We start from the raw sequence: 27,928 nt of genomic DNA, 5'->3' as shown, positions 1-27,928 counted from the left end.
GGTTTGTCATGTCATGTTTCCTATGTTGCACCAGTTCCTTGGCAGTTGTTTGATGCAGGCGTTTATGTGATAACTGAATGTTGTTAGTTTGTTTTCGGGTGTTGCCTCAACACCTCTAGTTAACTGTTTGTTCTATGCCTCTGCTGCCCCGCTTGCCACCCACATTTCTTTGTTAGCTGGGAATTCTACCTGAGTCTCTTTAGTCCCGACAGCTGGCGGTGCGGGGGACCAGAGATGGAGGGCCGAGGAACTGTACCTGGTTTAATTTTGGTTCGGGTGAGGGTAGATTGACCACTACCCCCCACAACTTAACTCTGAGTCGCCATGGTTAGGTGTCCAACTGTGCCCCCTCGAGGGGTTAATGTTATGTTTCCTTTTCCTGTTATTCTTCTTTTCTCTATCCTTTTTTACCCTTTTCCTCTCCTACTGTCCGGAAATTGCTACACACACTTTCTACATGCCAGTTGGTTGATGATTGATATGCAATCCTCGATATCTTTACAGTATGGTTAACATTGTCTCTATAAATGCGAAGGGTCTTAATTCCCCACATAAGAGGAGGTTGGCACTTAATTATTTCCATAAACTTAAAGCCCAAATCATAGCCGTCCAAGAGACTCATTTTATTAAATCTGCCCCTCCACGGTTTACTAATGGGAGATTTCCCCATTGTTACTTGGCCAACGGACCAGCGAAGAAGGCGGGTGTGGCAATCTTGGTATCTCAGCATTGCGCGTTTTCCCTCACGTCGCAATACTGCGACCCCGAGGGAAGAATACTAATTCTGGTTGGTACTCTCGAAAATAAAGAGGTGACAATAGTTCTTGCTACGCTCCTAACACTAAGCAACTAGCATTTTGCAGGAAGCTCTGTGCTAAGGTGCAACAATTGGCCAAGGGTGCTTTACTTTTATTGGGGGACTTTAACTTGACCCTGGACCCTTTGGTCGACAATTCTGGCAAGCGGCCCTCACTCTCCAGTCAGCTCCATAGGAATGCAAAGGGCTTTAGCCAGTTATTGGCGGAATATGATCTTTTAGACCTTTGGCGCATTAAGCACCCAATGGACAGAGATTACACATTTATTCCCCAGTACATGCCTCTTATTCAAGAATAGACCTAGCTTTAGCAGATAAGTGGACTCTGCAGTCCATCCGTAAAATTTCTATTCTCCCCATGTCTTGGTCGGATCACTCCCCATTATTCATCGAATGGGAAATTAATAGTAGAAAGGTTACCCCGGCCCCCTGGCGTTTAGGTAAACTAAGTCTTCTTCAGCCGGAGACCACACTGGCTATCCAAACCACCATGGACTATTATCTTGCTGAGAACTCTCCTCGGGAGACATCTATTTTCACATTCTGGTGCGCCCTCAAAGCAGTAACTCGAGGGACAGCGATTCAAACAGCGGCTAAACTTAAAAGGGCATATCGTAAAAAATTTGAACAAGCTGAGCTTGCAGTCGCTTCCCTGGAGAGTTCTCACAAGGCACATCCACACGATAAAGCCCTTCTTAATTCATTGAAGGAAGCCAGAGAGGCGGTAAATGTTTACTATTTAGCGGAAGTCCAACGCAACCTACATAGACTGAACCAAAAATTCTATGTTTATGGTAACCGGGCTGGTAGACTACTGGCGAGGAAGCTGAGGGGTAAGAAAGCTAAAGAAAAAATTCATATTGTCCACTCGGATAGAGGTAAGAGAGTCTACGACCCTGACAAGATTGCAAATGTCTTTGCATCTTATTACTCTAAACTATACAACTTGAAGGGGGATTCTTCCACTTTTCAACCTACAGGCATTGATATTCAAAATTTTCTGAGCGATTTTCCTCTCCCCTCGTTGTCACCAGAGACTTGTAGCGCCCTTAGTGAGCCTTGGACTTTAGCCGAAGTCGAAAAGGCTATTGATTCTCTTCCAGCGGATAAGGCCCCGGGACCTGATGGTTATCCTTCTGGTTTCTATAAATCCTTTAAGGTGAGTTTAGCCCCGGTGCTCTTGTCAGTGTTTAATGAAGCCTCAGAAGTTGGCCACTTTCCCAAAGAGATGCTGGAAGCTCAAATCACCACCATCCCCAAACTGGGAAAAAACCCTACCTCAGTCCAAAATTTTAGACCAATTGCTCTATTAAATACGGACCTAAAAATTTATGCCAAATTAGTTGCCAACCATATCAGTCCACTTCTCCCTTCTCTTATCAACCCTGATCAGGTGGACTTCATATTAAACAGACAGGCCCCGGATAACACGCGTAGGGTGATTAATGTTATTGAGCATTCTGCCTGTAGAAAAGAACCCCTTCTAGTTTTGTCTCTGGATGCCGAAAAGGCGTTCGATAGGTTGAACTGGGAATTTATGAGATTAGCTCTGAACAAATTTGGCTTCTCTGGAAGGATCTTAGACTCTATCCTGGCTCTTTATTCCACGCCCTGTGCGCGGGTCTTTGTTAATGGATGTCTTTCTTCACCCTTTAATATCTCCAATGGCACTCGTCAGGGCTGCCCGTTATCTCCTATTATATTCGCACTGGCGAAAGAACCCTTGGCTGCTTGCATTAGATCCCGGGATTCGATTAGTGGCCCTGTTATAGGGGGCATCTCTCACAAAATTAGCTTGTTTGCAGACGATATTTTACTGTGTCATTCTGATCCTGAGTCTTCCTTGCCAGTTCTCCATGATGTCCTCCAAGACTATTCGGATGTTTCCTTTTACAAATTAAATACTAATAAAACTGAAGCCCTCCCACTCAATGTATCTCCGACTGTGGTATCTCGGTTGAAGGATTCGTACAAATATGCCTGGAAGTCCTGCTCCTTGAGATATCTAGGGATTAACTTAACCAGAGAAGTTAATTTAATTGAGTGTAATTATGACCCGTTATTAAAAGCGTTTACGGAGCTGACTGGGGAGTGGATGCTACAGGAGGTGTCTTGGCTGGGTAGGATTGCTGCTGCCAAGGTGGTCTTATTGCCGAAATTAATGTACCTGTTTCGCGCCATACCAAGACCCCTTCCAAAAACTCTTCTATAATAAATTTAATCAGGTCCTGATTAGATATGTGTGGGGAGGCTCTAGACCAAAAATTGCTAAAAAAATTCTTATTATGCCCAAACAATTCGGTGGGGTAGCTTTCCCAGATATAGAAAAGTACCATGCTGCATGTCTGTTAAGTCAGTCTAGAGACTGGTTTGACACCTCGAGCCTGAAACCATGGGTTATTCTAGAAGCTTCTTATGTGAACCCTATTACTCTGTCTGATTTGTTTTGGTTGTCACCGTCTGCTGCTCGAAGTAGGTCCGGATCCTGCAAGTCTATTAAAACGACCCTAGATTCATGGCATAAGCTAGTATCCTCTTCGGAAGAGATTAAATTACCGTTCCCCTGTCTGTCGTTAATCGCTCTTATGTCATTGATTCCTAATATTTCCCTAGAAGATTGGATTCAGAAGGGGCTCTCCACAGTGGGCGATTTTTATTTGGGAGACGTCTTGATGTCCTTTTCTCAATTACAAGAAAGATTTGGGATTCGGTCTTAAGACTTTTTCAAATACTTGCAGGTGAGAAGCTGGTTACACTCATTCACTCCCCCACACCTCCACAAACCTTCTCCTCCGGCTTATGTTAAAAGCCGATTGGAGACGTCCTCGCATAAATATGGGATTACGTGGTGGTATCATTTTCAATTGTCAAACAGCACACAGACTAAATTAAAAGCTCAGATTTTGGTGGAAAGTGATTTGAATAGATCCTTTATTGATGCAGATTGGGACAGTATATTTAGATCTTGTTTTAAAGTCTCCAAATGTGTTAACCACTCCGAAATGTTCTACAAGCTTATACAGAGGGCCTATTTCACCCCCGAAAGACAACATAGAATCTGGCCTTCACAATCTAAATTATGTTGGAGGAAATGCGGCTCTACGGGGGACATCTTTCATATTTTTTGGGCCTGCCCTCGTATCCAACCACTGTGGAGAGAAGTTTTCAATATGGCTAGCATGGTTCTAGGGTTCATCATCCCCCTGGATCCGGCTCTAGCGTTATTTCATTTGTACGTAGACCACCTCTCTGCAGGGGATCGCTACGTCTTGGGGCATATCTTGATAGCCACTAAAGCTGCTATAGCACAATTGTGGAAATCTGAGAATATTCCTTCCTTAGCGATTTTACAAAATAAGATTCATAAACATTTAATTTTCGAAACAGCGGAGGCTAAATATTCTTCCTCAGCTAACTCTATCCACTTGAAATGGTTAAGCTGGTCCGACTATAGGGGGAGAGAAGGTAGGCTAACCGTCTGTAGTTCTCCAATCGATTTGTCTGTGCTTTGCCCCACCTAGACTGACTTCCTCAAGGATGTTGTGATACCAGATATTTTTTATTTATTTATTTATTTTTGATATGTCTCTTCTCTGTGCTTTCTCTTCTTCCGGTTTCGGAACGCCCAATGTAACCAATCGTTTATTCATCCAACTGTGTGTTGTGTGTACGTTGATTATTGTAACCATTCTGGACTACCCCTATGTTTCCCTTATCTCTTTTTTCTGTTCGAAAACTCTTCAATAAAAATTTAATGTTTAAAAAAAAAAATGGAGAACAAAAATGTGGAGGGTAAAATAGGGAAAGATCAAGATCCACTTCCACCTCGTGCTGAAGCTGCTGCCACTAGTCATGGCCGAGACGATGAAATGCCATCTACGTCGTCTGCCAAGGCCGATGCCCAATGTCATAGTAGAGAGCATGTAAAATCCAAAACACAAAAGTTCAGTAAAATGACCAAAAAATCAAAATTAAAAGCGTCTGAGGAGAAGCGTAAACTTGCCAATATGCCATTTACAACACGGAGTGGCAAGGAACGGCTGAGGCCCTGGCCTATGTTCATGGCTAGTGGTTCAGCTTCACATGAGGATGGAAGCACTCATCCTCTCGCTAGAAAACTGCAGTGCCACTCCTAGATGGTCCAGGTGTTTGTGTCGGCCACTTGGGTCGCTTAGCTTAGTCACACAGCTACCTCATTGCGCCTCTTTTTTTCTTTGCATCATGTGCTGTTTTGGGACTATTTTTTTGAAGTGCCATCCTGCCTGACACTGCAGTGCCACTCCTAGATGGGCCATGTGTTTTTGTCGGCCACTTGGGTCGCTTAGCTTAGTCATCCAGCGACCTCGGTGCAAATTTTAGGACTAAAAATAATATTGTGAGGTGTGAGGTGTTCAGAATAGACTGAAAATGAGTGGAAATTATGGTTATTGAGGTTAATAATACTATGGGATCAAAATGACCCCCAAATTCTATGATTTAAGCTGTTTTTGAGGGTTTTTTGTAAAAAAAACACCCGAATCCAAAACACACCCGAATCCGACAAAAAATTTTCAGGGAGGTTTTGCCAAAACGCGTCCGAATCCAAAACACTGCCGCGGAACCGAATCCAAAACCAAAACCCGAAAAATTTCCGGTGCACATCACTAATCCAAACCCACTGCACTATCCTCCTCGCTCACTGGCTCTCCCCTGTGTCACTCCTGACTGTCTGCCCCCCAACTCCAAGATTGTAAGCTCTCCTTAATGTCATTTTTTCCCTCCCTCACATATACAATTATCTCTTCCACACTGCCTACATACCAGAACTTTGGGTTCAACAGCCAGCACTAATCTTGTAAGTACTATGATTGCATATGCAATTATGGTTATATAGCCTGGCTGTATCCCACGTTCTGCGTTTTTCACTTTTGGGGGATATTCTATGGTCCCCACTAAATTTTCATGTGAAAAAATGAAGTATTATCTCAATTGTTATTCAATTATACCCCCTTTGTTTCACACAAATATATTCCCATTTTCTCTAGCAAAAACAGAGAGGATTCATGATAAGTTCCCAGACCTACAATATGTGCTTTCATGAAAAATCTTATTTATCTTCTAGACAGCATTGGACAATGTGGCTGTGAATAGTGAGCAACCACTCATACTGTAAATACTTTATATAGGCCAAGGGGGAGATCCATTATAGCAGCACATAGCAGGAAGCAGTACCAATGAGATGTATTAATATCTCATCTGACGGAATGAGGGAGTGAAAAAGAATGATGATGACATTGGGTGGTTCTTGGCTTGCTTTGGGTGGAACATGGGAATGGCTGCTTTTGTTCTGGAAATTGATTCAGTTTATAAGTGCAACTGTGCAAATTCACAGATTAGGGTCACTGTTTTATGCACTTGCCATGTGGTGGTGACATGACTAGGCAAATTGAAGCAAAGAACGCATGGTGGGGGTCATTCAAACCTGATCGCTCGCTAGCAGTTTTTTGCAGTCCTGCGATCAGATAGTCACCGCCTACAGAGGAGTATATTTTAGCTGTGCACGTGTGCGATCGCATATGCAGCCGTGAGGTACAAATAAACTTTGTGCAGTTTCTGAGTTGCTGAGAACTTACTCAGCCACTGCGATCACTTCAGCATGTCCGGGGCTGGAATTGATGTCAGACACTCGCACTGCAAACGCTTGGGAACGTCTGCGTTTCCCCAACCACTCCCTGAAAACGGTCAGTTGCCACCCACAAATGCCTTCTTCCTGTCAATCACATTGCGATTGGCTGTGCGAATGGATTCTTCATAAAACCCATCGCACAGCAATGATCCGCTTTGTACCTGTGCGTTGCGCCTGCGCATTGCAGTGCATACACATGCGCAGTTCTGACCTGATCGCAGCTCTGCAAAAAAAGCTAGCGTGCGATCAGGTCTGAATGACCCCCAGTGTCTTGTGCCATTATACAAAATATTATTCTTTCCCACATTACTTTGTGCCAGTGTATTGTGTTATTGTTGTATATATGCATATTGTAAGATTGGTTTACATTTGCATTCTTCTAAATTATACGTGTTGTTTCACAGTGTATATTTTGCTTTTGAAGATGTTCCTCAACTTTCCCTAATTTCCATGGATAGTGTCAGGTTTTAAATATTTGTACCTTGCTATGTCCATAGTTTACCACCAAAGGAGCTGATTCTGAGTTACGAGAAAAGCAAAAAAAGGCAAGTACAGTAACAGTGCACCTGATAACCACAAGGGGTGCAAATACATTTATTTATTTTACTGTACATGCAGGGTAAACACTGGCTGCTTTTGTATGTAGCCCACAAGTGCTGGACAGCTTTCATTTTACACTGCAGGTTAGATCAGAGTTATTATACACCCCACCCAACTCTAAGGGGGTGATTCAGGCCTGATCACTGGGCTGCAAACTTTGCTGTCCTGCATTCAGATAGTCGCCGCCTCCAGGGAGAGTGTAAATTCGCCATCGATCCCATGTGTACGTAGAGCTGCAAAAATCCACTGCGTGCAGTCCCTGCGCAGCCAAGGACTTACTCCTACCGTCGATGAGAAGGGGCTGATCGGGGCCGGAGCTGACGTCAGACAACCTCCCTGGAAACACTTGGACATCCCTGATTTTTTCCGGACACTCCCAGTAAACGGTCAGTTACCACCCACAAATGGCCTCTTACTATCAATCAGTTTGCGAATGACCGTGCGATCAGAATTTTCGCACCATCCTGTCACTGACCAGCGATGGCCGTTGTTGCTGTCCGACGTGCGTGCGCATTGCGGTGCATACGCATTGCGGTGCATACGCATGCGCAGTTACTACCTGATCGCCCGCTGTGCGAAAACGCACAGCAGCGATCAGGTCTGAATCACCGCCTAAATCTCTCTGCAGATGTAGCCCCGCCTGCCATGCAGCATGACTCCGCCAAGATCCAGTTAGTTGCTCTTTTGTGTTCTACTCCCACCTCAGAATCAGTCCCTAACTGCACAGCTGGATCATTTCTCTTATGCCACATATAGCACATGGTTCTCCCAACCGACTCTTATTACATGGGCTTTGTATGTTACTATTAAAAATTTCCATTTAAAATGCATAAAATGATATTTTATCTATGTCAACCAACAGTAGGTCCACTAATAGCATACCACATATAAATGCTTAGAGTCCCTGACGAACAACAAACTGCACCTGGAAATGATATGTTATTCAACTGTTGGAAATAAATTTCTTAATTAATGACAAGAGCTGGCCCTAACCAATATGATGCCCTAGGCAAGATTTTGGCTGGTGCCCCCTAGCACCGCCACTCTTTCCACCTCTGACCCTGCACCCCTTTCCCAGCACCACATCACCCCTCACCCATAGCAGTCCTCATTTTGGTGCTCCTACCCCCTATATTTTAAATAGGAACAGTGAGCACAAAAGGGACGTGTTTTTGCTGGGAAAGGGCATGGCTAAAGAACAGGACCCCCAATTCAAATTACACCAACACAGTAGTGCAACTTTATTCACATTATATCATGCGATAGTGTCCCTTATTCACGTTACATCACACTGAATTGCTCCTTATTCACATTGCACCACACCATATTGCTCTTTATTCACATTAGACCACACAGTAGTGCCCTTTCTATACTTACGCCACACAGTAGAGCACCTTATACACATAATGCCACAAATTAGTAATGCATTTATACACCTAATACCACATAGTAATGCCCCTTACACATATGACACACATTATTAATGTCCTTATAAACATAATACACCTTACACACACCTTACGCATTTGCCAACCTTTATTAATGCCCTTATACACATACTGTAATGTCACTTACACATACCCTGCACATTATTAATGCCCTTATACACATAATGACACACATAGTGTCTCTTACACATAAGGGAAGAGGGCCCTGCTCGTGAGAGCTTACATTCTAAAGACATACTGTAAGTGGCCCGACGCGATGCTGTTTGTTCCCTGCTAGGGCACAAAACAGTATTGCGCCACTAGTTTTCTCAGATTTCCTCTCTGTGGGTGCGAGCAGAAACCCACTAGTCAAACTAAACAGCGTGCTGAATTGAATAAAGATGGGACCTCCTTCCCAGCACTATTCAATGCGCGTTCGATTGAATCGGGCACTACGTAGGCTGTACTCTACAAATATTGTTTCTACTTACTCATTGGCTGCCTCTGTTACATTTAGGTCGCTGGTGTAATTTCATTTGCCAATATCAGATACTGTTCATTTGTGCACATACTGTAACATAGAGGTTACATATGCAGTGTTTTGCTCACCTGAAAGAGACCAGCAGCCTCTAATATTTTCTGCACATTTTGCTTTGTGATCACCATTTTGCTGGTATACGTGTAATCCAGGATTATCCTCATGGTTTCTGCATCTACTCCTTTGATTAATATTTTTTCTTCGTATTTTTCTTTAAGGTCATTGCAGAACATGGCTCTAGAGTACAGAAGAGTAAAAAGGAGTCATGCACAAACAGATATCCTCAATAATGCAAAAAACTGCAATAATAATGGTGCCCATCAATGTGCTACAACATGCGTTACATATGCCTGCCTCATGGGGCACTATCAGACAGCAAATGTTGGCAAGGAGTGTCACACTGCACAAATAAACAATCTACACAATTTAAACAACTGTCATTTTTAGGGCACATTTGCACATATTTTATACAAAAGAGCACAACACACACACGCACACACACACACACACACACACACACACAAAGCATAATATTTATCATTTTCAATAGTTCATAATTATCCTTGCCTTATTTGAATGAAAAAGGCAGCAAGGTGACTCAATAGAACGTATTGTCAAAATTAAACAGTAAATAGGACCTTGGAAATCAATAAGTATTTTACATGGTATGACCAAAGCTGCAGAACTGCGAAAACCTTGTGTGTTTTATTAAAGGAAAAGAAGCATTATATTGCAAGTAAAAAATTGGACAAAAGTGCCTTAGTAATCAGTGTGATCCAAGACACACTGCGCAGGTGTTCCAATGGTCATCGACAGCGGACGCATATACATGCAGTTCTAACAAACATTCGTGGGCTGTGACGGGTTGTCTCGGCGGGAGTGTCGGGGGCATGCACTGTGTCAGAGACTGTGTCAAAAGTTCCTCTGATCCGGACATTCTGAGCAACCATGAATAGCTCTGCTGCCCGATGGTGTGACTGGTTTCCACTCAGTAGTGTACCTTTGTGCGCATAGTGGTGGATTAAACTGGGCCTGTGGGCATCTTAGTAGATAGCCCACAGACTGCAGCATTAGCACAAGTGCCAGTCACACCCCCAACCACACCCTGACTGATGACATAGTAAAGGGGCAGAGCCAACGGTGTCGGTAAGTTCAGCACTGTCTGGAGTGTCTTCAGGATGCTCCAGAGGGCAGCACAGCCTTCATGGTGCCTGCCTGGAGTGAAAAGACACTCCGGTAAGTCTTGCAGCAGAGAACTGGGCTGCAGGGTGCAGTTTAAGCAGTGGTGCAAGCAGGGCCGGATTAACAATGGGGCGGATGGAGCTGCAGCTCCAGGACATCCATTGAAAATAGGCCCACAGAATCCCCTCAGGAAGCCAGCGCCAGCCAGGGTGGTGTACCTGGTGGAGCGTCCGCTATATGACATCCTGCCAGTGTTTTCTGAATGTGCTCCCAGGCTGCCACTGTTCCACCTCTGCTCTGTCCAGGGGTGGGTGGGGAGTCCGAAACTGGGTAGCCATGCCCGCAATGTAATTGCCGGGTCAATAGGCGTAGGATGGGGCGGGGATGGGAAAAATAGATGCTGGAGCCAGCATCATTGGGTGGGCTTGGTGTCCAGACCCTGGAGCATCTGGGTAGTAGCCAGGCAGGACTGGGCTTCTGATTCTGATGTCATCCATAGTTACCGCGGGTACAGGATGTTCGGCTGCTACGGGGCCCAACCAGTCCTCTCCCCTTGCAACCAGTAAGGCTTCACATTGCTTGAAAGTGCCACAGTGGGATCGCCATGCATCAGAGAGTAGCGGCGGACCACACCGGACAGCGCCCGACAGCATTGGGGTGACCACACAAGGATTAGAGGAGCCCACAGCCTGACTCCTCCAAGAAGTAGCCATACACCTAAGAGGTGAGAGCTCAGCACCTGCAGTGAGCTGCAGAAGTGCTTAGGGGAAGTGAGAACAGCTGGGAGGTATGCCCACTCAAGGAGGAATGTTGTGGAGAGAGCTGACTCTAGCAGCTGGGAGGGGGGGAAGGGCATAGCAAAATTTAGCAATGGGGCTCACACAGATATAGTTACACCCCTGACCCTCACCCCTTTATGGGCTTGCCACCTCACCCTGTGTGTGTCACCTCAACCTGTGTGTGTCTGTCACCTCACCCTGAGTGTGCCACCTTCACCCTGTGTGTGTCTGTCACCTCACCCTGTGTGTGTCTGTTACCTCATCCTGTGTGTATCTGTCACCTCACCTTGTGTGTGTCACCTCATCCTGTGTGTCTGTCACCTCACCCTGTGTGTGTGCCACCTCACCCCATGTGCTTATGTCACTTCACCATATATGGCTGCCACCTCACCTCGGTGCGCCTGCCACCTGACCCCTGTGTGTATCTGCCACCTCACCTTATGTACCTGACACCTCACCCTGTGTGTGTCTGTCACCTCACCCTGTGTGTATCTGTCACTTCACCATGTGTGTATCTGTCACCTCACCTTGTGTGTGTCACCTCACCCTGTGTGCATCTGTCACCTCAACATATATGCCTGCCACCTCACCCCTGTGCACCTGCCCCAGACCCCTGTGTGTATCCGCCACCTCACCTAATGTGCCTGACGCCTCACCCCTGTGTGTGCCTGCCACCTAACCAGGGCCACCTCAAGGCTGTTTGAGCAGAGCAACATTATGTGGGTGCCGGGACCGATGACTGGTGGCAGCCAGCCAGCTACCAACACTACTGCACCTGTCCCCAGTGCTAAATAATGCCAGATGTACATTGCCCCCCACCGCTGGCTCTGTCTCTTCTATGTGAGTGGAGGAGAGTGCAGCGCAGTGCCTCGCCTACCTCTCAATGCTCCAGAAATCCGGTGAGGTCTCCTGATTGGCTGTCGGTCCACGAGCTCTGATTGGCTAACGAACCAGCGCCTCATTTGGGATACTTGCCGCCGGAGACCTCACCGGATTTCTGGAGCATTGAGAGGTAAAGTATCCCAAAATAATAAACTCGGGTAAGGCTCAGTGCAAATGGCTAGTCTTGTATACAGCATGGGGAGACATGGACTTCCTGGTGCTTGGAGATGATGTCACCTCCAGGAGCCGGCAGAAGACACACTGCACCGTGTCCTGTATGAATGGGTAGGAGCTGCAGTGGGAACGATGGTCTGTCTTGGGTCTGACCGGATTGGAACTGTGTTCCAAATCCCAAGTCAAACCCAGGATTTTAGTGAAATAAGGGTATTAATGTACATTTCTGCAGTGGGGTACACTGTGTTTCACAGGAAAACATCGTGGTGAAGAGCGGATCTTGATCCAGAGGCACCAACAGGCTAAAGCTTTAGGCTGTCCCAGGATGCATTGTGGTGTCTGCATACGGCACATAGAGGTGTGGACTCATAGAGCTTAGAAGTCGGGTAAAACACTCAACACAGCAGGCGCCAGTGCAGCGCCATTCCCGCAGCCCGAGACCGCCTCGTCTGTCATTGGATTCTCCCGTGGTACAACAACCGGTGTGAGCTACACGTAAGGCTCCAGTGTGGAGCGATCATTTCTGCACAATAACATTTCCTTATAACGAGTGGCAGCTTATAGAGGAAATTCAATACACAGCAAGGGTGCAAATCACAGTTGGCAATTTGTTTTTTATTTCAACATATGGACTGAGTTTTATACATTTTTTGATAACATTTTTTTATTCTCTGTGCACAGAGTTTACCTAGATCCACCTCCTTTAGATATGCAAAGATATTGTTAGTGATTTTATTGACCGATCTAATAGTTTATTTGAGAGTATATATATAGATACATATGTCTATTTTTCACTAAATAATAAAAAATATAGATGATATGAAATTATTAATTTGTTTTTATTTTGAACTTTTGAGCCATACCATATTATTTATAGCGCAAGGGGGGATTTGTTTAGTGGTTTAGTGTTACCGGAGATTTCTAATTACCGGTTCTTTTTGACTTGATTTACCCCAAGTCGAGCTCTCTCCTGCAGCTTAGGTATTTATTAATCATAGTATTATTTGTATACAAATTTTAATACTATTAATTTGATCACCAGGATGTGGTGATGATTTATTAGCGCCTGGTTATATTTTCTTATACCAGGATGCATTGGGGACTCCTCTGTAAACCCCCCTCCAGGCACTGTGTGCTCAGTTTCGAGTTGGTTCCTGTAGCAGCAGGTCACCTAACAAGAGGGCTGCACTGGGCAGCCCTGAAAAAGCTTTTCTGACAGAAAATTTCTTCAAAACTGGGCTGTCAGTGCTTTATGTCATTTTGACACCTCAGTGCTGCAGCTCCATCACCTCCCAAGTGGCATTGCATACTCCTACGGCTCAGTTCCAGGGTACTTGCAGTGGAGACACTACGGCTTAAGGCACACGGTCGCAGACGCTCTCCTGGTTTGCGTGGCTGCAACGGGGAGGAGGTAAGAGGGTCCCCCAAGCGGAACCTGCCACTAAATCGCGTTTCTAATCGCAGTCTAGGGAGACAGACTGTGACGCTGATGTGGACACTTTCACCGAGTAGGGACCCCACTATATCCGCCAGGGCATAGGAGTACAGGTCGGGTGTACAAACGCCCCTATTGATAAGGCTCCGTAGTACCGGTAGTGAGGTCCAGCATAGGGGAGTTGGCACTTGACCTGTAGCCTCTCCCCGGCCCAGGGTGATGTCTACTGCAAATTTCCCTGCCCCGGCATTTCCTCGCACTCTCCCACACTCCCTGACTGAGACACTGGGTGCCATCTTAGGAGTATAGCTGTGGCTAGTCTCTGGGACTGCAGGGCAAGGTCTCCCTTGTAAAGCCGCCTGTGTACAGCGCTGTGACTTTACAAACAGTTGAGTATTCTACATGTCTCTATACAGACAGCGTTAGTTAAGAAAAAGTGTACCAAATACAGAATATATTGCATGAGTATTCTGATATACACCTACGGTCTAGCACCATGCTGTGTAATATACACTGCTCAAAAAAATAAAGGGAACACTAAAATAACACATCCTAGATCTGAATGAATGAAATATTCTTATTAAATACTTTGTTCTTTACATAGTTGAATGTGCTGACAACAAAATCACACAAAAATTATCAATGGAAACCAAAGGTATTAACCCATGGAGGTCTGGACTTGGAGTCACCCTCAAAATTAAAGTGGAAAAACACACTACAGGCTTATCCAACTGTGATGTAATGTCCTTAAAACAAGTGAAAATGAGGCTCAGTAGTGTGTATGGCCTCCACGTGCCAGCGGGCATTTTTCCTTCTGTGTTTTGGTTTTGGATTCGGTTCCGCGGTCGTGTTTTGGATTCGGACAAATTTTGGCAAAACCACCCTTTTGGATTTTTGTCGGATTCGGATGCGTTTTAGATTCGGGTGTTTTTTTTTAAAAAAAACCCCCAAAAACAGCTTAAATCATAGAATTTGGGGGTAATTTTGATCCTATTGTATTATTAACCTCAATAATCATAATTTCCACTCATTTCCAGTCTATTCTGAACACCTTACAATATTATTTTTAGTCCTAAAATTTGCACCGAGGTCGCTGGATGACTAAGCTAAGCGACCCAAGTGGGCGGCACAAACACCTGGCCCATCTAGGAGTGGCACTGCAGTGTCAGACAGGATGGCACTTAAAAAAATAGTTGCCAAACAGCACATGATGCAAAGATAAATAAAAAAAGAGGTGCAAGATGGAATTGTCCTTGGAAATGTTGTATAAACAGGACATGCACACTTTAACAAACCAATCATTTCAGCGACAGGGTCTGCCACACGACTGTGGCTGAAACTGGTTAGTTTGGGCCCCCACCAAAAAATAAGCAATCAATCTCTCCTTGCACAAACTGGCTCTACAGAGGCAAGATGTCCACCTCATCGTCCGATTCCTCACCTCTTTCACGGTGTACATCCTCCTCCTCACAGAGTATTAATTCGTCCCCACTGGAATCCACCATCTCAGGTCCCTGTGTACGTTCTGGAGGCAATTGCTGGTAAATGTCTCCACAGAGGAATTTATAATTCATTTTGATGAACATCATCTTTTCCACATTTTCTGGAAGTAACCTCCTACGCTGATCGCTGACAAGGTGACCGGCTGCACTAAACACTCTTTCGGAGTACACACTGGAGGGGGGGGGGGGGGGGGCAACTTAGGTAAAATAAAGCCAGTTTGTGCAAGGGCCTCCAAATTGCCTCTTTTTCCTGCCAGTATACGTACGGACTGTCTGACATGACTACAGTGATGCTGTCACTCATATAATCCTCCACCATTCTTTCAATGGTGACAGACTCATATGCAGTGACAGTAGACGACATGTCAGTAATCGTTGGCAGGTCCTTCAGTCCGGACCTGATGTCAGCACTTGCTCCTGACTGCCCTGCATCAGCGGGTGGTTTTGGAAATTTTATCCTTTTCCTGGCAGCTCCAGTGTCGGTAGAAAGTGAAGGAGGAGCTGTTGGTGGGTCATGTTCCGCTTGATTTGACAATTGTCTCACCAGCAGGTCTTTGAACATCTGCAGACTTTTGTCTGCTGGAAAGAGAGATACAACGTAGGCTTTAAACCTAGGATCGAGCATGGTGGCCAAAATGTAGAGCTCTGATTTCAATAGATTGACCACCCGTGAATCCTGGTTAAGCGAATTAAGGGCTCCATCCACAAGTCCCACATGCCTAGCGGAATCGCTCCATTTTAGCTCCTCCTTCAATCTCTCCAGCTGCTTCTGCAAAACCCTGATGATGGGAATGTCCCGACTTAGGCTAGCAGTGTCTGAACTGACTTCACATGTGGCAAGTTCAAAGGGTTGGAGAAACTTGCACAACATGGAAATCATTCTCCACTGCACTTGAGTCAGGTGCATTCCCCGTCCTTTGCCTATATCGTAGGCAGATGTATAGGTTTGAATGACCTTTTGCTGCTCCTCCATCCTCTGAAGCATGTAGAGTGTTGAATTCCACCTCATTACCACCTCATGCTTCAGCTGATGGCAGGGCATGTTCATGAATGTTTGCTGGTGCTCCAGTCTTCGGCACGCGGTGGCTGAATGCCGAAAGTGGCCCGCATTTTTTCGGGCCATCGACAGCATCTCCTGCACATCCCTGTCGTTTTTCAAAAAATTCTGCACCACTTAATTAATTGTATGTGCAAAACATGGGACGTGCTGGAATTTGCCCACGTGTAATGCACGCACAATATTGGTGGTGTTGTCCGATATCACAAATCCGCAGGAGAGTCCAATTGGGGTAAGCCAATCTGCGATGATGTTCCTCAGTTTCTGTAAGAGGTTGTCAGCTGTGTGCCTCTTCTGGAAAGCGGTGATACAAAGCGTAGCCTGCCTAGGAACGAGTTGGCGTTTGCAAGATGCTGCTACTGGTGCCGCCGCTGCTGTTGTTGCTGCGGGAGGCAAAACATCTACCCAGTGGGCTGTCACAGTTATATAGTCCTTAGTCTGCCCTGCTCCACCTGTCCACATGTCCGTGGTTAAGTGGACAGTGGGTACAACTGCATTTTTTAGTACACTGAGGACACTTTTTCTGACGTCTGTGTACATTCTCGGTATCGCCTGGCTAGAGAAGTGGAACCTAGATGGGTTTTGGTACCAGGGACACACTACCTCAAGCAATTCTCTAAGTCCCTGTGAACTAACGGTGGATACTGGATGCACGTCTAACACCAACATAGTTGTTAGGGCCTCAGTTATCTGCTTTGCAACAGGATGATGCTGTGATATTTCATCTTCCTCGCAAAGGATTGTTGGACAGTCAATTGCTTACTGGAAGTAGTACAAGTGGTCTTCCGACTTCCCCTTTGGGATGACGATTGACTCCCAGCAGCAACAGCAGCAGCGCCAGCAGCAGTAGGCATTCCACGCAAGTATCCATCAGAGGAATCCCAGTTAGGAGAGGACTCGTCAGACTTGCCAGTGACATGGCCTGCAGGACTATTGGCATTCCTGTCTAAGGAGGAAATTGACATTGGAGGGAGTTGGTGTGGTTTGCAGGAGCTTGGGTACAAGAGGAAGAAGGGATTAAGTTGTCAGTGGACTGCTTCCGCTGTCACCCAAAGTTTTTGAACTTGTCAATGACTTCTGATGAATGCGCTCCAGATGACATATAAGGGAGGATGTTCCGAGGTGGTTAACGTACTTACCCCTACTTATTACAGCTTGACAAAGGCAACACACGGCTTGACACCTGTTGTCCGCATTTCTGTTGAAATAATTCCACACCAAAGAGGTGATTTTTTTTGTATTTTGACCAGGCATGTCAATGGCCTTATTCATCCCACGGACAACGGGTGTCTCCCCGCGTGCCTGACTTAAACAAACCACCTCACCATCAGAATCCTCCTCATCAATTTCCTCCTCAGCGCCAGCAACACCCATATCCTCATCCTGGTGTTCTTCAACAATGACATCTTCAATTTGACTATCAGGAACTGGGCTGTGGATGCTCCTTCCAGCACTTGCAGGGGGCGTGCAAATGGTGTAAGGAGCCATCTCTTCCCGACCAGTGTTGGGAAGGTCAGGCATCGCAACCGACACAATTGAACTCTCCTTGGGGATTTGTGATTTAGAACGCACAGTTCTTTGCTTTTGCCAGCTTAACTCTTTTCATTTTTCTAGCAGGAGGATGAGTGCTTCCATTGTCATGTGAAGCTGAACCACTAGTCATGAGGAACATAGGAGAGGGCCTTAGCCGTTCCTTGCCACTCCGTGTCGTAAATGGCATATTGGCAAGTTTACGCTTCTCCTCAGACGATTTTAATTTAGATTTTTGGGTCATTTTACTGAACTTTTGCTTTTTGGATTTTACATGCTCTCTCCTATGACATTGGGCATCGGCCTTGGCAGACGACGGTAATGGCATTTCATCGTCTCGGCCATGACTAGTGGCAGCAGCTTCAGCACTAGGTGGAAGTGGATCTTGATCTTTCCCTATTTTACTCTCCAAATTTTTGTTCTCCATTTTTTAATGTGTGGAATTATATGCCAGTAATATCTGGAATCAGACGGCAGTAATGTCTGGAATTAGATACCACCAGATAGATACCAGATACCACTGTGACTGGAATGATGATGACCTATGCACAGTGACAGGACACTACCACAGCACCCTACAGCAGCAAGATGCAGCACAAGACACTGGACTAGTATTAGTAATGTAGTATTACTGAGCACCACAAGACACTGAGCACTGATACTGAGCACTGATGATACTGAGCACTGATACTGAGCACTGATTATACTGAGCACTGATACTGAGCACTGATGATACTGAGCACTGATGATACTGAGCACTGATGATACTGAGCACTGATGATACGGAGCACTGATGATACGGAGCACTGATGATACTGAGCACCGATAATACTGAGCACTGATGATACTGAGCACCGATAATACTGAGCACTGATGATACTGAGCACTGATAATACTGACACTGATGATACTACGGAGAACTGACACTGAGCAGCATGATGCAGCACAAGACACTGTACTAGTATTACTGAGCAGCACAAAAGCACTCTGGAATTGTCACCCCCTAGATACCACTGTGACTGGAATGATGATGAACGATACACAGTCACAGGACACTACTACCACAGCACCCTACAGCAGCAAGACGCAGCACAAGAGAGACACTGGCCCTCATTCCGAGTTGATCGCTCGCTAGCTGCTTTTAGCAGCATTGCACATGCTAGGCCGCCGCCCTCTGGGAGTGTATCTTAGCTTAGCAGAATTGCAAACAAAAGATTAGCAGTTCTGCAGTTTCTGAGTAGCTCCAGACCTACTCCTAGATTGCGATCACCTCAGTCCGTTTAGCTCCTGGTTTGATGTCACAAACACGCCCTGCGTTCAGCCAGCCACTCCCCCATTTCTCCAGCCACTCCTGCGTTTTAGCCTGACATGCCGGGGTTTTTTTGCACACTCCCGGAAAACGCTCAGTTTCCGCCCAGAAACACCCACTTCCTGTCAATCACTCACCGATCAGCAGAGCAACTGAAAAGCGTCGCTCGGACCTGTGTAAAATTGCTTAGTTTTGTGTGAAATTACTTAGCGCGTGTGCCCTGCAGCCCAAAAGTGGCGGCGGCGCGCGGCTCTTTATATGGAATCCGAATCTCGCGAGAATCCGACAGCGGGATGATGACGTTTTGCCTCGTTCGGGTTTTCCGAGTCGGGCAGGAACAACCGAGCCTGCCTCGGACCCGTATAAAACACGTGGAGCTCGGGAGGGTTTGGTTCTCGGAGAACCGAACCCGCTCATCTCTAATCTATCTATATATATATATATATATATATATATATATATATATATATATATATATATATATATATATATATATATATATATCTATCTATCTATCTATCTATATATATATATATACATACATACATACAGTATATACATATATTAGTTCAGTGCAGTTTTATTGTCATACTGATAATTATCTGCATTGCTAATGTGACTGTGTGTGCCTGTATGTGCTGTGAGGTTTCACTTTCAGTGTTTGCCAGAGATCTATCACTATATTCTGTACCCTAAGGGACTAGGTGCATCAGGGTAATTTATATAGTGCATCACAGTACAGTATTTACCTATTCAGTGTAGATTTACCAGAGGGGAAAGCTGTGTATGATGGTCTGTGTACCATGTGTCATACACCCTCCAGTCAGTCCACAACTCCTGTATCCAATCAGGAGCCACCCTGGGCCACATTCTCAAGCCTACTGGGTACTCTAGTGGAATGCCTAACCACCTATGGGACCACCTGTATCATTACAGTCTCAAATAGTCCCTATGGTTAATATTCCTTGGGCGGAAAACATGTCTAACCAGTTGCAGCAGTTGGCTCATTCCTTGGTCAGAAAAAATCTACCTCCGGTCACTCCCATGTCGCTGGGTCATCTAAGCGGACTGCTTCCTCCTCACAATCCAGAAATTTCACAGATGTTTCATCTGAAGAGGAGGGGGAGCATACTTTCCTGTCAGATACTGAATAAGGTGTTTCTGACGAGTATTCTACAATGCAAATTGACGTCCCTGCTTTAGTGGTTGCTAATAAGCAAATCCTACGTATCACTGATGATGAGGAATCCACTACTGTCACCAAGAAAACTGACATGTTTAAATGGCAGAAGATGGCTAAAAATCTGTTACCCCATTCTGACCATTTGGTTGACATCAGGCGGGAACCCTGGTCTACTCCAGGGAATAAATTCCCTCTCTCTCAACAGGCCTTAGCTCGCTACCCTCTCTTTGAAGAGTTATGTAACACTTGGGAAAATTCACCGCCGGTGGAACCTCCTATCACCTGCCTAGTGGTATCATCATCTCTGCCTGTCAATACTGTCACTTCACTGAAAGAACTGACAGATAAGCGTGTGGAGGGATGCCTGAAATCTATTTACTCCCTGTCAGGTTCTGTACATAGACCCACCATTGCTGACTCTTGGGCTGCTAAAGGTATTGAAGCATGGGTTAAGTCATTACAGGAAGAGCTACCCGAGGATAAATGTCTCACATCACCACCGCTTCTTAATGTATTCAAGAGGCGTCCTCTGAGACGGATGTGTTAGTGACCAAGTCATCGACTACGTCTGTCCCAGCTCTCTGTATTCTGTGGTTGAGGTCATGGAAGGTTGGCCTGGACTCCAAAAAGACCTCATAGGTACTCCCTTTTAAGGAAGACATATTGTTTGGGTGTCACGGTCCGGCGGGTCATGTCCCGGTTGCGCCGGTACTTACCCGTCCATACGCTCTGGCGTGGTCCCCCCCGGGGGGGGGGGGGGGGGCGAGCTGCTGGCTGTGGGAGCAGCTTGCAGGCACATCTGGGAGAGCAAGGAGCAGAGGCAGCAGTATGCGTTTGTGCAGCTTCCAGCTGCAGAGGTGCGGTATGGGTGCCGCCATCTTGGAAGGGTCAGCTGACCAGTATCACCCAATGACCAGTAAGGTCAGCAAAACCAATGGGATTCAGCCTGCAGGTATAAATCCGGGGCTTTCTGAGTAAGAGGTTGCCAGTGCAACGTCTCTTACACAGTCTTGTGTGTGCTTGTTTCTCTGTGCTCCACAGTATTGCGGATATAGCATCCAGTTTCCAGAAATACACCCGAGTCGCTGGATTCTTGCCTAGTCTCATCACCTTGCTCTGCTGGTCATCCTGTGTTACCTTCTCTCCCAGCGAACCTCAGTATCGTCCTAGCCTCACAGCCTTCCTACTTCCGGGGAACTGCCATGTGTTTGCTCATGGGAGGTCGCGTTCTTCTGGTCCACCCACTCCAGTGGTCACACGAACTATACCGCCAGTGGAACCTCCATAGAGACTTATGAAAAAGACCTTCATTCAGCCCACCCGGCTAATCCTGTCTAAGGTCCCCGACACCGAACCTCAAGCCGCAGTTCTGGATTCACAAGTTCCGGTAACGCTGACATTGGGGAAGACCTAAATAAAATTGTGTCTGAATGGTGGCTGCCAAGACTGCCTTCTTCCCAAATACTAATCCTTCTGCACAGAAGGCAAAAGGTATCACTTTTCGTTCCTTTCGACCTCAATGGAAAGCAAAAGGTCAGGCGTACCCAAGACAATCTCGTGCTCCCAAAACCACCAAGCCCAAGACGAAGCAGTCCTGGGTGGCCCATCAGCCTGCTTCTAAACAAGATAAGCCTGCCGCATGATGGGTGGGAGGCCGACTACTGCAGTTCACCCAGGTCTGATTGAAGACCACTTCAGACTCATGGGTGCGAGAAGCTGTTTCTCACAGGTACGCACTCTCTTTCAAGAGACGTCCCTTTTGCCAGTTTTGCACCATGGTCATCCCTTTGGATCCACTAAAGGTGCAAGCTCTGCAGCAGGTTGTGAGCTCTCTCCTGGATACAGGAGCGGTACCTCTGTCCCAAAGGGTCCTTCCGGCGTATACTCAACCTCAAATCACTAAACAAGTTTGTGAGAGTGTCCAAGTTCCGTATGGAGATGCAGCGCTAAATAGTACGGGCGATGAAACCCGGAGACTATATGGTATCCCTGGATATTCAGGATGCGTACCTGCATATACCTATTGCCAAGTCACATCAGCAGTAGCTGCAGTATGTTATTGACAACCTACACTATTAGTTCCAGGCTCTGCCATTTGGACTGGATATGGCTCCTCAGAATTTTACTAAGGTCATGGCCGTAATGACGGCACATCTCCGTCGCCAGGGAGTCAGGACCCTGCGGTATCTGGACGACTTGCTGATCCTGGAAAACTCCCACAAAATCCTCCTCAGTCATCTATGGTAAACTTCCTACAAGCCCAAGGGTGGCTCATCAATTGGAAGAAAACCTCGCAGGTCCCAGCTCAGAGCATGGTACACCTGGGGGAACTCCTGGACACCCACAGTTAATGTCTGTTCCTGTCTCCGGAGAAAGTCCTGAAGCTTCAGGACAGGATAAGATGCTTCCTTTGTCGCCCCAGAGTGTCGATACACTCGGCAATGCAAGTACTTGGCCTGATGGTATCGGCATTCAACATGGTAGAGTACGCTCAATTTCAATCTTACCCCCTGCAGAGGTTAATTCTTTCTAAGTGGAATGGCCTACCTCACTGGATGAAATCTCACATGATTACTTTGACTCTGGAGGTTCGTCAATCACTGACCTGGTGGCTACATGACCAGCAATTGAGCAAGTGCTGTCCCTTCTGGATCCCCGACTGGGTCCTGCTGACGGCGGATGCCAGTCTGCTGGGATGGGGTGCTGTGTTGGAGCGACATTCTTTCCAGGGTCGTTGGCCCAAGGAGGAGTTTCTCCTCCCAATAAAACATTCTGGAGCTGCGGGCAGTGTTCAATGCGTTAACTCTCGCCTTGCCTCTGGTACAGAACAGGCCTGTTGAAGTACGGTCAGACAACACCACCACAGTGGCATACATCAATCATTAAGGCGGCACTCGACCCAGCATGGTAATGTTGGAAGTGTAAAAAATCCTTTGATAGGCGGAATGCCATCTGCCAGCAATATCGGTAGTATTCATTCCGGGTGTCCTAATGCGGACTTCCTCAGTCATCAGGACATACATGCCAGAGAGTGGAATCTTCATCTGGAAGTCTTTCAACTCCTAGTGGACACGTGGGGCCTACCAGATGTAGACCTGATGGCGTCTCGACACAATCACAAAGTTCCAGTCTTCAGATCAAGGACCAGGGATCCTCTTGCAGCGTTTGTGGATGCACTAGCCATTCCATGGATCTTTCGGCTGCCTTATGTGTTCCCTCCAGTGTCACTCCTGACCAGGGTCATGTGGAAGTTCAAGCAAGAAGGAGGAATACTACTGCGGCGTGGCCCAGACGACATTGGTTCTCAGACCTGCAGGGTCTATCGACAGACCGTCCTCTTCTACTTCCTCAACGACCAGACCTCCTCGTACAGGGCCCTTGTCTCTATCCAGACCTGGCCAGACTGGCTTTGACGGCGTGGCTCTTGAAGCATCACTCCTGAGGGACAAAGGATTCTCTGAGATGGTCATCCAAACTATGTTGAAAGCCTGTAACCCGGCATCTGCCCGGATCTATTACAGGGTCTGGAATTCTTACTTCACCTTGTGTGCTAATAAGAACTATGATGTGTACAGATTCACAACATCAAGAATCCTGGCTTTCCTGCAACAAGGCCTGGACTTAAGCTTTCATCTGGCCTCCCTCAAGGTTCACATGTCTGCCTTGTCGGTGTGGTTTCAGAGAAAAATTGCGTCTCTACCTGACGTTCATACATTCACTCAGGGTGTGTTAAGGATTCAGCCTCCCAATGTCCCTCTGGTGGCTCCATGGGATCTGTCTGTTGTCCTGAATGCCCTGCAAGAGTCTCCATTTGAACCTCTTGAGACAGTGGACCTTAAATAGCTCACAGCCAAGGTCCTGTTTCTGTTGGCTATTGCCTCTGCTAGAAGGGTGTCGGACCTAGGCGCTTTGTCCTGTGGTCCACCCTTTCTAATATTACATCATGACCAGGCAGTTCTTAGAACTCGCCCAGGTTATTTACCTAAGGTGGTGTCCTCTTTTCACCTTAACCAAGAGATTGTGGTCCCGGCCTTTATCTCTTCGGATTTGTCCCTCAAAGAGCGGTCTGTCGTAAAGGCTCTCCGTATATATGTGGAGAGGACTGTCTCTATCAGGAGTTCAGATACCCTTTTTGTACTGTTTGGTTGTCTGGCCAGTGAATAAGCAAACCTTGGACAGATGGATTAGAATGGTGATTGCACAAGCTTATGCGCAGGCTGGACTCCCAGCTCCTACTATTAAAGCCCATTCTACTTGGTCGGTTGGACCTTCTTGGGACGCCCGCCGTGGCGTGTCCACAGAACAATTGTGCAAGGCGGCTACATGGACCTCAGTTAACACGTTCATTAGGTTCGATGCCTTTGATACTTCCGCCTCCCAGGATGCTTCCTTTGGACTCCGGGTTCTCATACCCGCTAAGGCGTATCCCCTCCCATGAGGAACTGCTTTAGGATGTCCCCGATGTTTTCCTGTGGAACACAGTGTACCCCGCTGCAGAAAAGGGGAGTTATGGTAGTATTAACATTGTTAACTCTCTTTCTGCGAGGTACACTGGGTTCCACAGGGCGCCCACCCTGACACATCTAGCTTCTATGGGTTTGTATGGCATTAGCCGCTGGTCCCTTCTCCTGTCGTGAGAATGTGGTTCTATATGACTAACATCTGCCTTCTCACTTACCTGCTCCTACATTGGACTGGTTAATGAAACTGAGCTCACAGTGCCTGTAGGTGGGGTTAAAGAGGAGGCCCCAATACATCTTGGGACAGCCTCGAGCTTTAGCCTGTTGGTGCCTCTGGATCAAGATCCACTCTACACCCCGATATTTTCCTGTGGAACCCAGTGTACCTTGCAGAAAGAGAAAGAACAATGGTAAGTATACCATAACTCTCCTTATCGGGTGGGATGTAATGGAGTCCAAGTTTCAAATTTAAAAGGGAACACAATACAAGTAATTAATTTATTATAGTAAAACCACAATAGAGATTTTATACACATATGACATATTATAAAAACAATAACACACTTCATGCTGGATAATGCCATCCGTTTCAACAGTTTTAGTATCTAAGTCGCAATGGTGTTTAATCGCTGAGCATTTGATATGATAAGTATTGTCACCGTATACTTTTTCTCTATTCTCACACTTTATGTATATGGATCAGCGCTATGCTCCGCCTCCCAAATAGCAGCTGCTGTTAGCAAATGCAGAATATGGTTCAGTTCCACTGCACTGTAAATATTCAATCAGTGCTTGTGCCGTAGTGTGCAAAGATGATTCAGACAGCGAGACTCAGGCAAGTGGTACATCTTATAGTTACCGTCTAGTCTCCAGCTGCTTAGAGCTTAGGCACTCGTAGTGTAAGTTCTGCGGCGGGGAGGGAGGCCACTGACTCCGGTGTGCATGCGGCAAGGCAGGGATCTGTTGGCGGCCAGGTCCAGACATAAATATGTACACCTTAAGGCTTTTCTCTGGTTTCAAGGTAGTAACTAGTGATGTGCACCGGAAATTTTTCGGGTTTTGGTTTTGGATTCGGTTCCGCGGCCATGTTTTGGATTCGGACGCGTTTTGGCAAAACCTCCCTGAAATTTTTTTGTCGTATTCGGGTGTGTTTTGGATTCGGGTTTTTTTTTTACAAAGACCACTCAAAAACAGCTTAAATCATAGAATTTGGGGGTCATTTTGATCCCATATTATTATTAACCTCAATAACCATAATTTCCACTCATTCCCAGTCTATTCTGAACACCTCACAATATTATTTTTAGTCCTAAAATTTGCACCGAGGTCGCTGGATGGCTAAGCTAAGCGACCCAAGTGGCCGACACAAACACCTGGCCCATCTAGGAGTGGCACTGCAGTGTCAGACAGGATGGCAGATTGAAAAAATAGTCCCCAAACAGCACATGATGCAAAGAAAAAAAGAGGTGCACCAAGGTCGCTGGATGGCTATGCTAAGCGACCCAAGTGGCCGACACAAACACCTGGCCCATCTAGGAGTGGCACTGCAGTGTCAGACAGGATGGCAGATTTTAAAAATAGTCCCAAAACAACACATGACGCAAAGAAAAAAAAGAGGTGCAATGAGGTAGCTGTGTGACTAAGCTAAGCGACCCAAGTGGCCGACACAAACACCTGGCCCATCTAGGAGTGGCACTGCAGTTTTCTAGCGAGAGGATGAGTGCTTCCATCCTTATGTGAATCTGAACCACTAGCCATGAACATAGGCCAGGGCCACAGCCGTTCCTTGCCACTCCGTGTCGTAAATGGCATATTGGCAAGTTTACGCTTCTCATCAGACGCTTTTAATTTTGATTTTTGGGTAATTTTACTGAACTTTTGTAGTATACTTGACGACACAGAGGTAGAGCAGTGGCCTACTATACCGTACTGCTATATATTATATACTGGTGGTCAGCAAAATTCTGCACTGTCCTCCTACTATATATACTGCGCACAACTAAAATGCACCACAGGTATGGATGGATAGTATACTTGATGACACAGAGGTAGGTAGAGCAGTGGACTACTGTACCGTACTGCTATATATTATATACTGGTGGTCAGCAAAATTCTGCACTGGCCTCCTACTATATATACTGCGCACAACTAAAATGCACCACAGGTATGGATGGATAGTATACTTGACGACACAGAGGTAGGTAGAGCAGTGGCCTACTGTAACGTACTGCTATATATTATATACTGGTGGTCAGCAAAATTCTGCACTGTTCTCCTACTATATATACTGCGCACAACTAAAATGCACCACAGGTATGGATGGATAGTATGCTTGACAACACAGAGGTAGGTAGAGCAGTGGACTACTGTACCGTACTGCTATATATTATATAGTAGTGGTCAGCAAAATTCTGCACTGTCCCTCTACTATATACAGTATACTGCGCACAACTAAAATGCACCACAGGTATGAATGGATAGTATACTTGAAGACACAGAGGTAGGTAGAGCAGTGGACTACTGTACCGAACTGCTATATATTATATACTGGTGGTCAGCAAAATTCTGCACTGTCCTCCTACTATATATACTGCGCACAACTAAAATGCACCACAGGTATGGATGGATAGTATGCTTGAGGACACAGAGGTAGGTAGAGCAGTGGACTACTGTACCATACTGCTATATATTATATAGTGGTGGTCAGCAAAATTCTGCACTGTCCCTCTACTATATATACTGCGCACAACTAAAATGCACAACAGGTATGGATGGATAGTATACTTGACAACACAGAGGTAGGTAGAGCAGTGGACTACTGTACCGTACTGCTATATATTATATACTGGTGGTCAGCAAAATTTTGCACTGTCCTACTATATATACTGCGCACAACTAAAATGCACCACAGGTATGGATGGATAGTATGCTTGACGACACAGAGGTAGGTAGAGCAGTGGACTACTGTACCGTACTGCTATATATTATATAGTGGTGGTCAGCAAAATTCTGCACTGTCCCTCTACTATATATACTGCGCACAACTAAAATGCACCACAGGTATGGATGGATAGTATACTTGAAGACACAGAGGTAGGTAGAGCAGTGGACTACGGTACCGTACTGCTATATATTATATACTGGTGGTCAGCAAAATTCTGCACTGTCCTCCTACTATATATACTGCGCACAACTAAAATGCACCACAGGTATGGATGGATAATATACTTGATGACACAGAGGTAGGTAGAGCAGTGGACTACTGTACCATACTGCTATATATTATATACTGGTGGTCAGCAAAATTCTGAACTGTCATCCTACTATATATACTGCACACAACTAAAATGCACCACAGGTATGGATGGATAGTATACTTGACAACACA

At 46.0% G+C, this 27,928-nt stretch overlaps 1 protein-coding gene across 4 annotated transcripts in view; it reads right to left on the bottom strand.

The window, feature by feature from the left end:
* Positions 1–27,928, bottom strand: part of KLHL6 (kelch like family member 6) — a 255,477-nt gene that overhangs the window by 119,903 nt on the left and 107,646 nt on the right. For 3 of the 4 annotated variants that reach the window (XM_063915702.1, XM_063915704.1, XM_063915701.1), the window contains exon 2: positions 9,119–9,284. In XM_063915702.1, the coding sequence (XP_063771772.1) occupies positions 9,119–9,280 (162 nt within the window). In that variant the 5' untranslated portion in view covers positions 9,281–9,284. Of the gene's footprint in view, positions 1–9,118; positions 9,285–24,758; positions 24,927–27,928 lie in introns of all 4 variants that reach the window. The other variant, XM_063915703.1, reaches the window with a different exon arrangement.

This window comes from Pseudophryne corroboree, chromosome 4 (genome assembly GCF_028390025.1).
Source record: "Pseudophryne corroboree isolate aPseCor3 chromosome 4, aPseCor3.hap2, whole genome shotgun sequence".
In the NCBI taxonomy this organism is placed as follows: domain Eukaryota; kingdom Metazoa; phylum Chordata; class Amphibia; order Anura; family Myobatrachidae; genus Pseudophryne; species Pseudophryne corroboree.
This window is presented reverse-complemented; position numbering and strand designations above follow the sequence as displayed.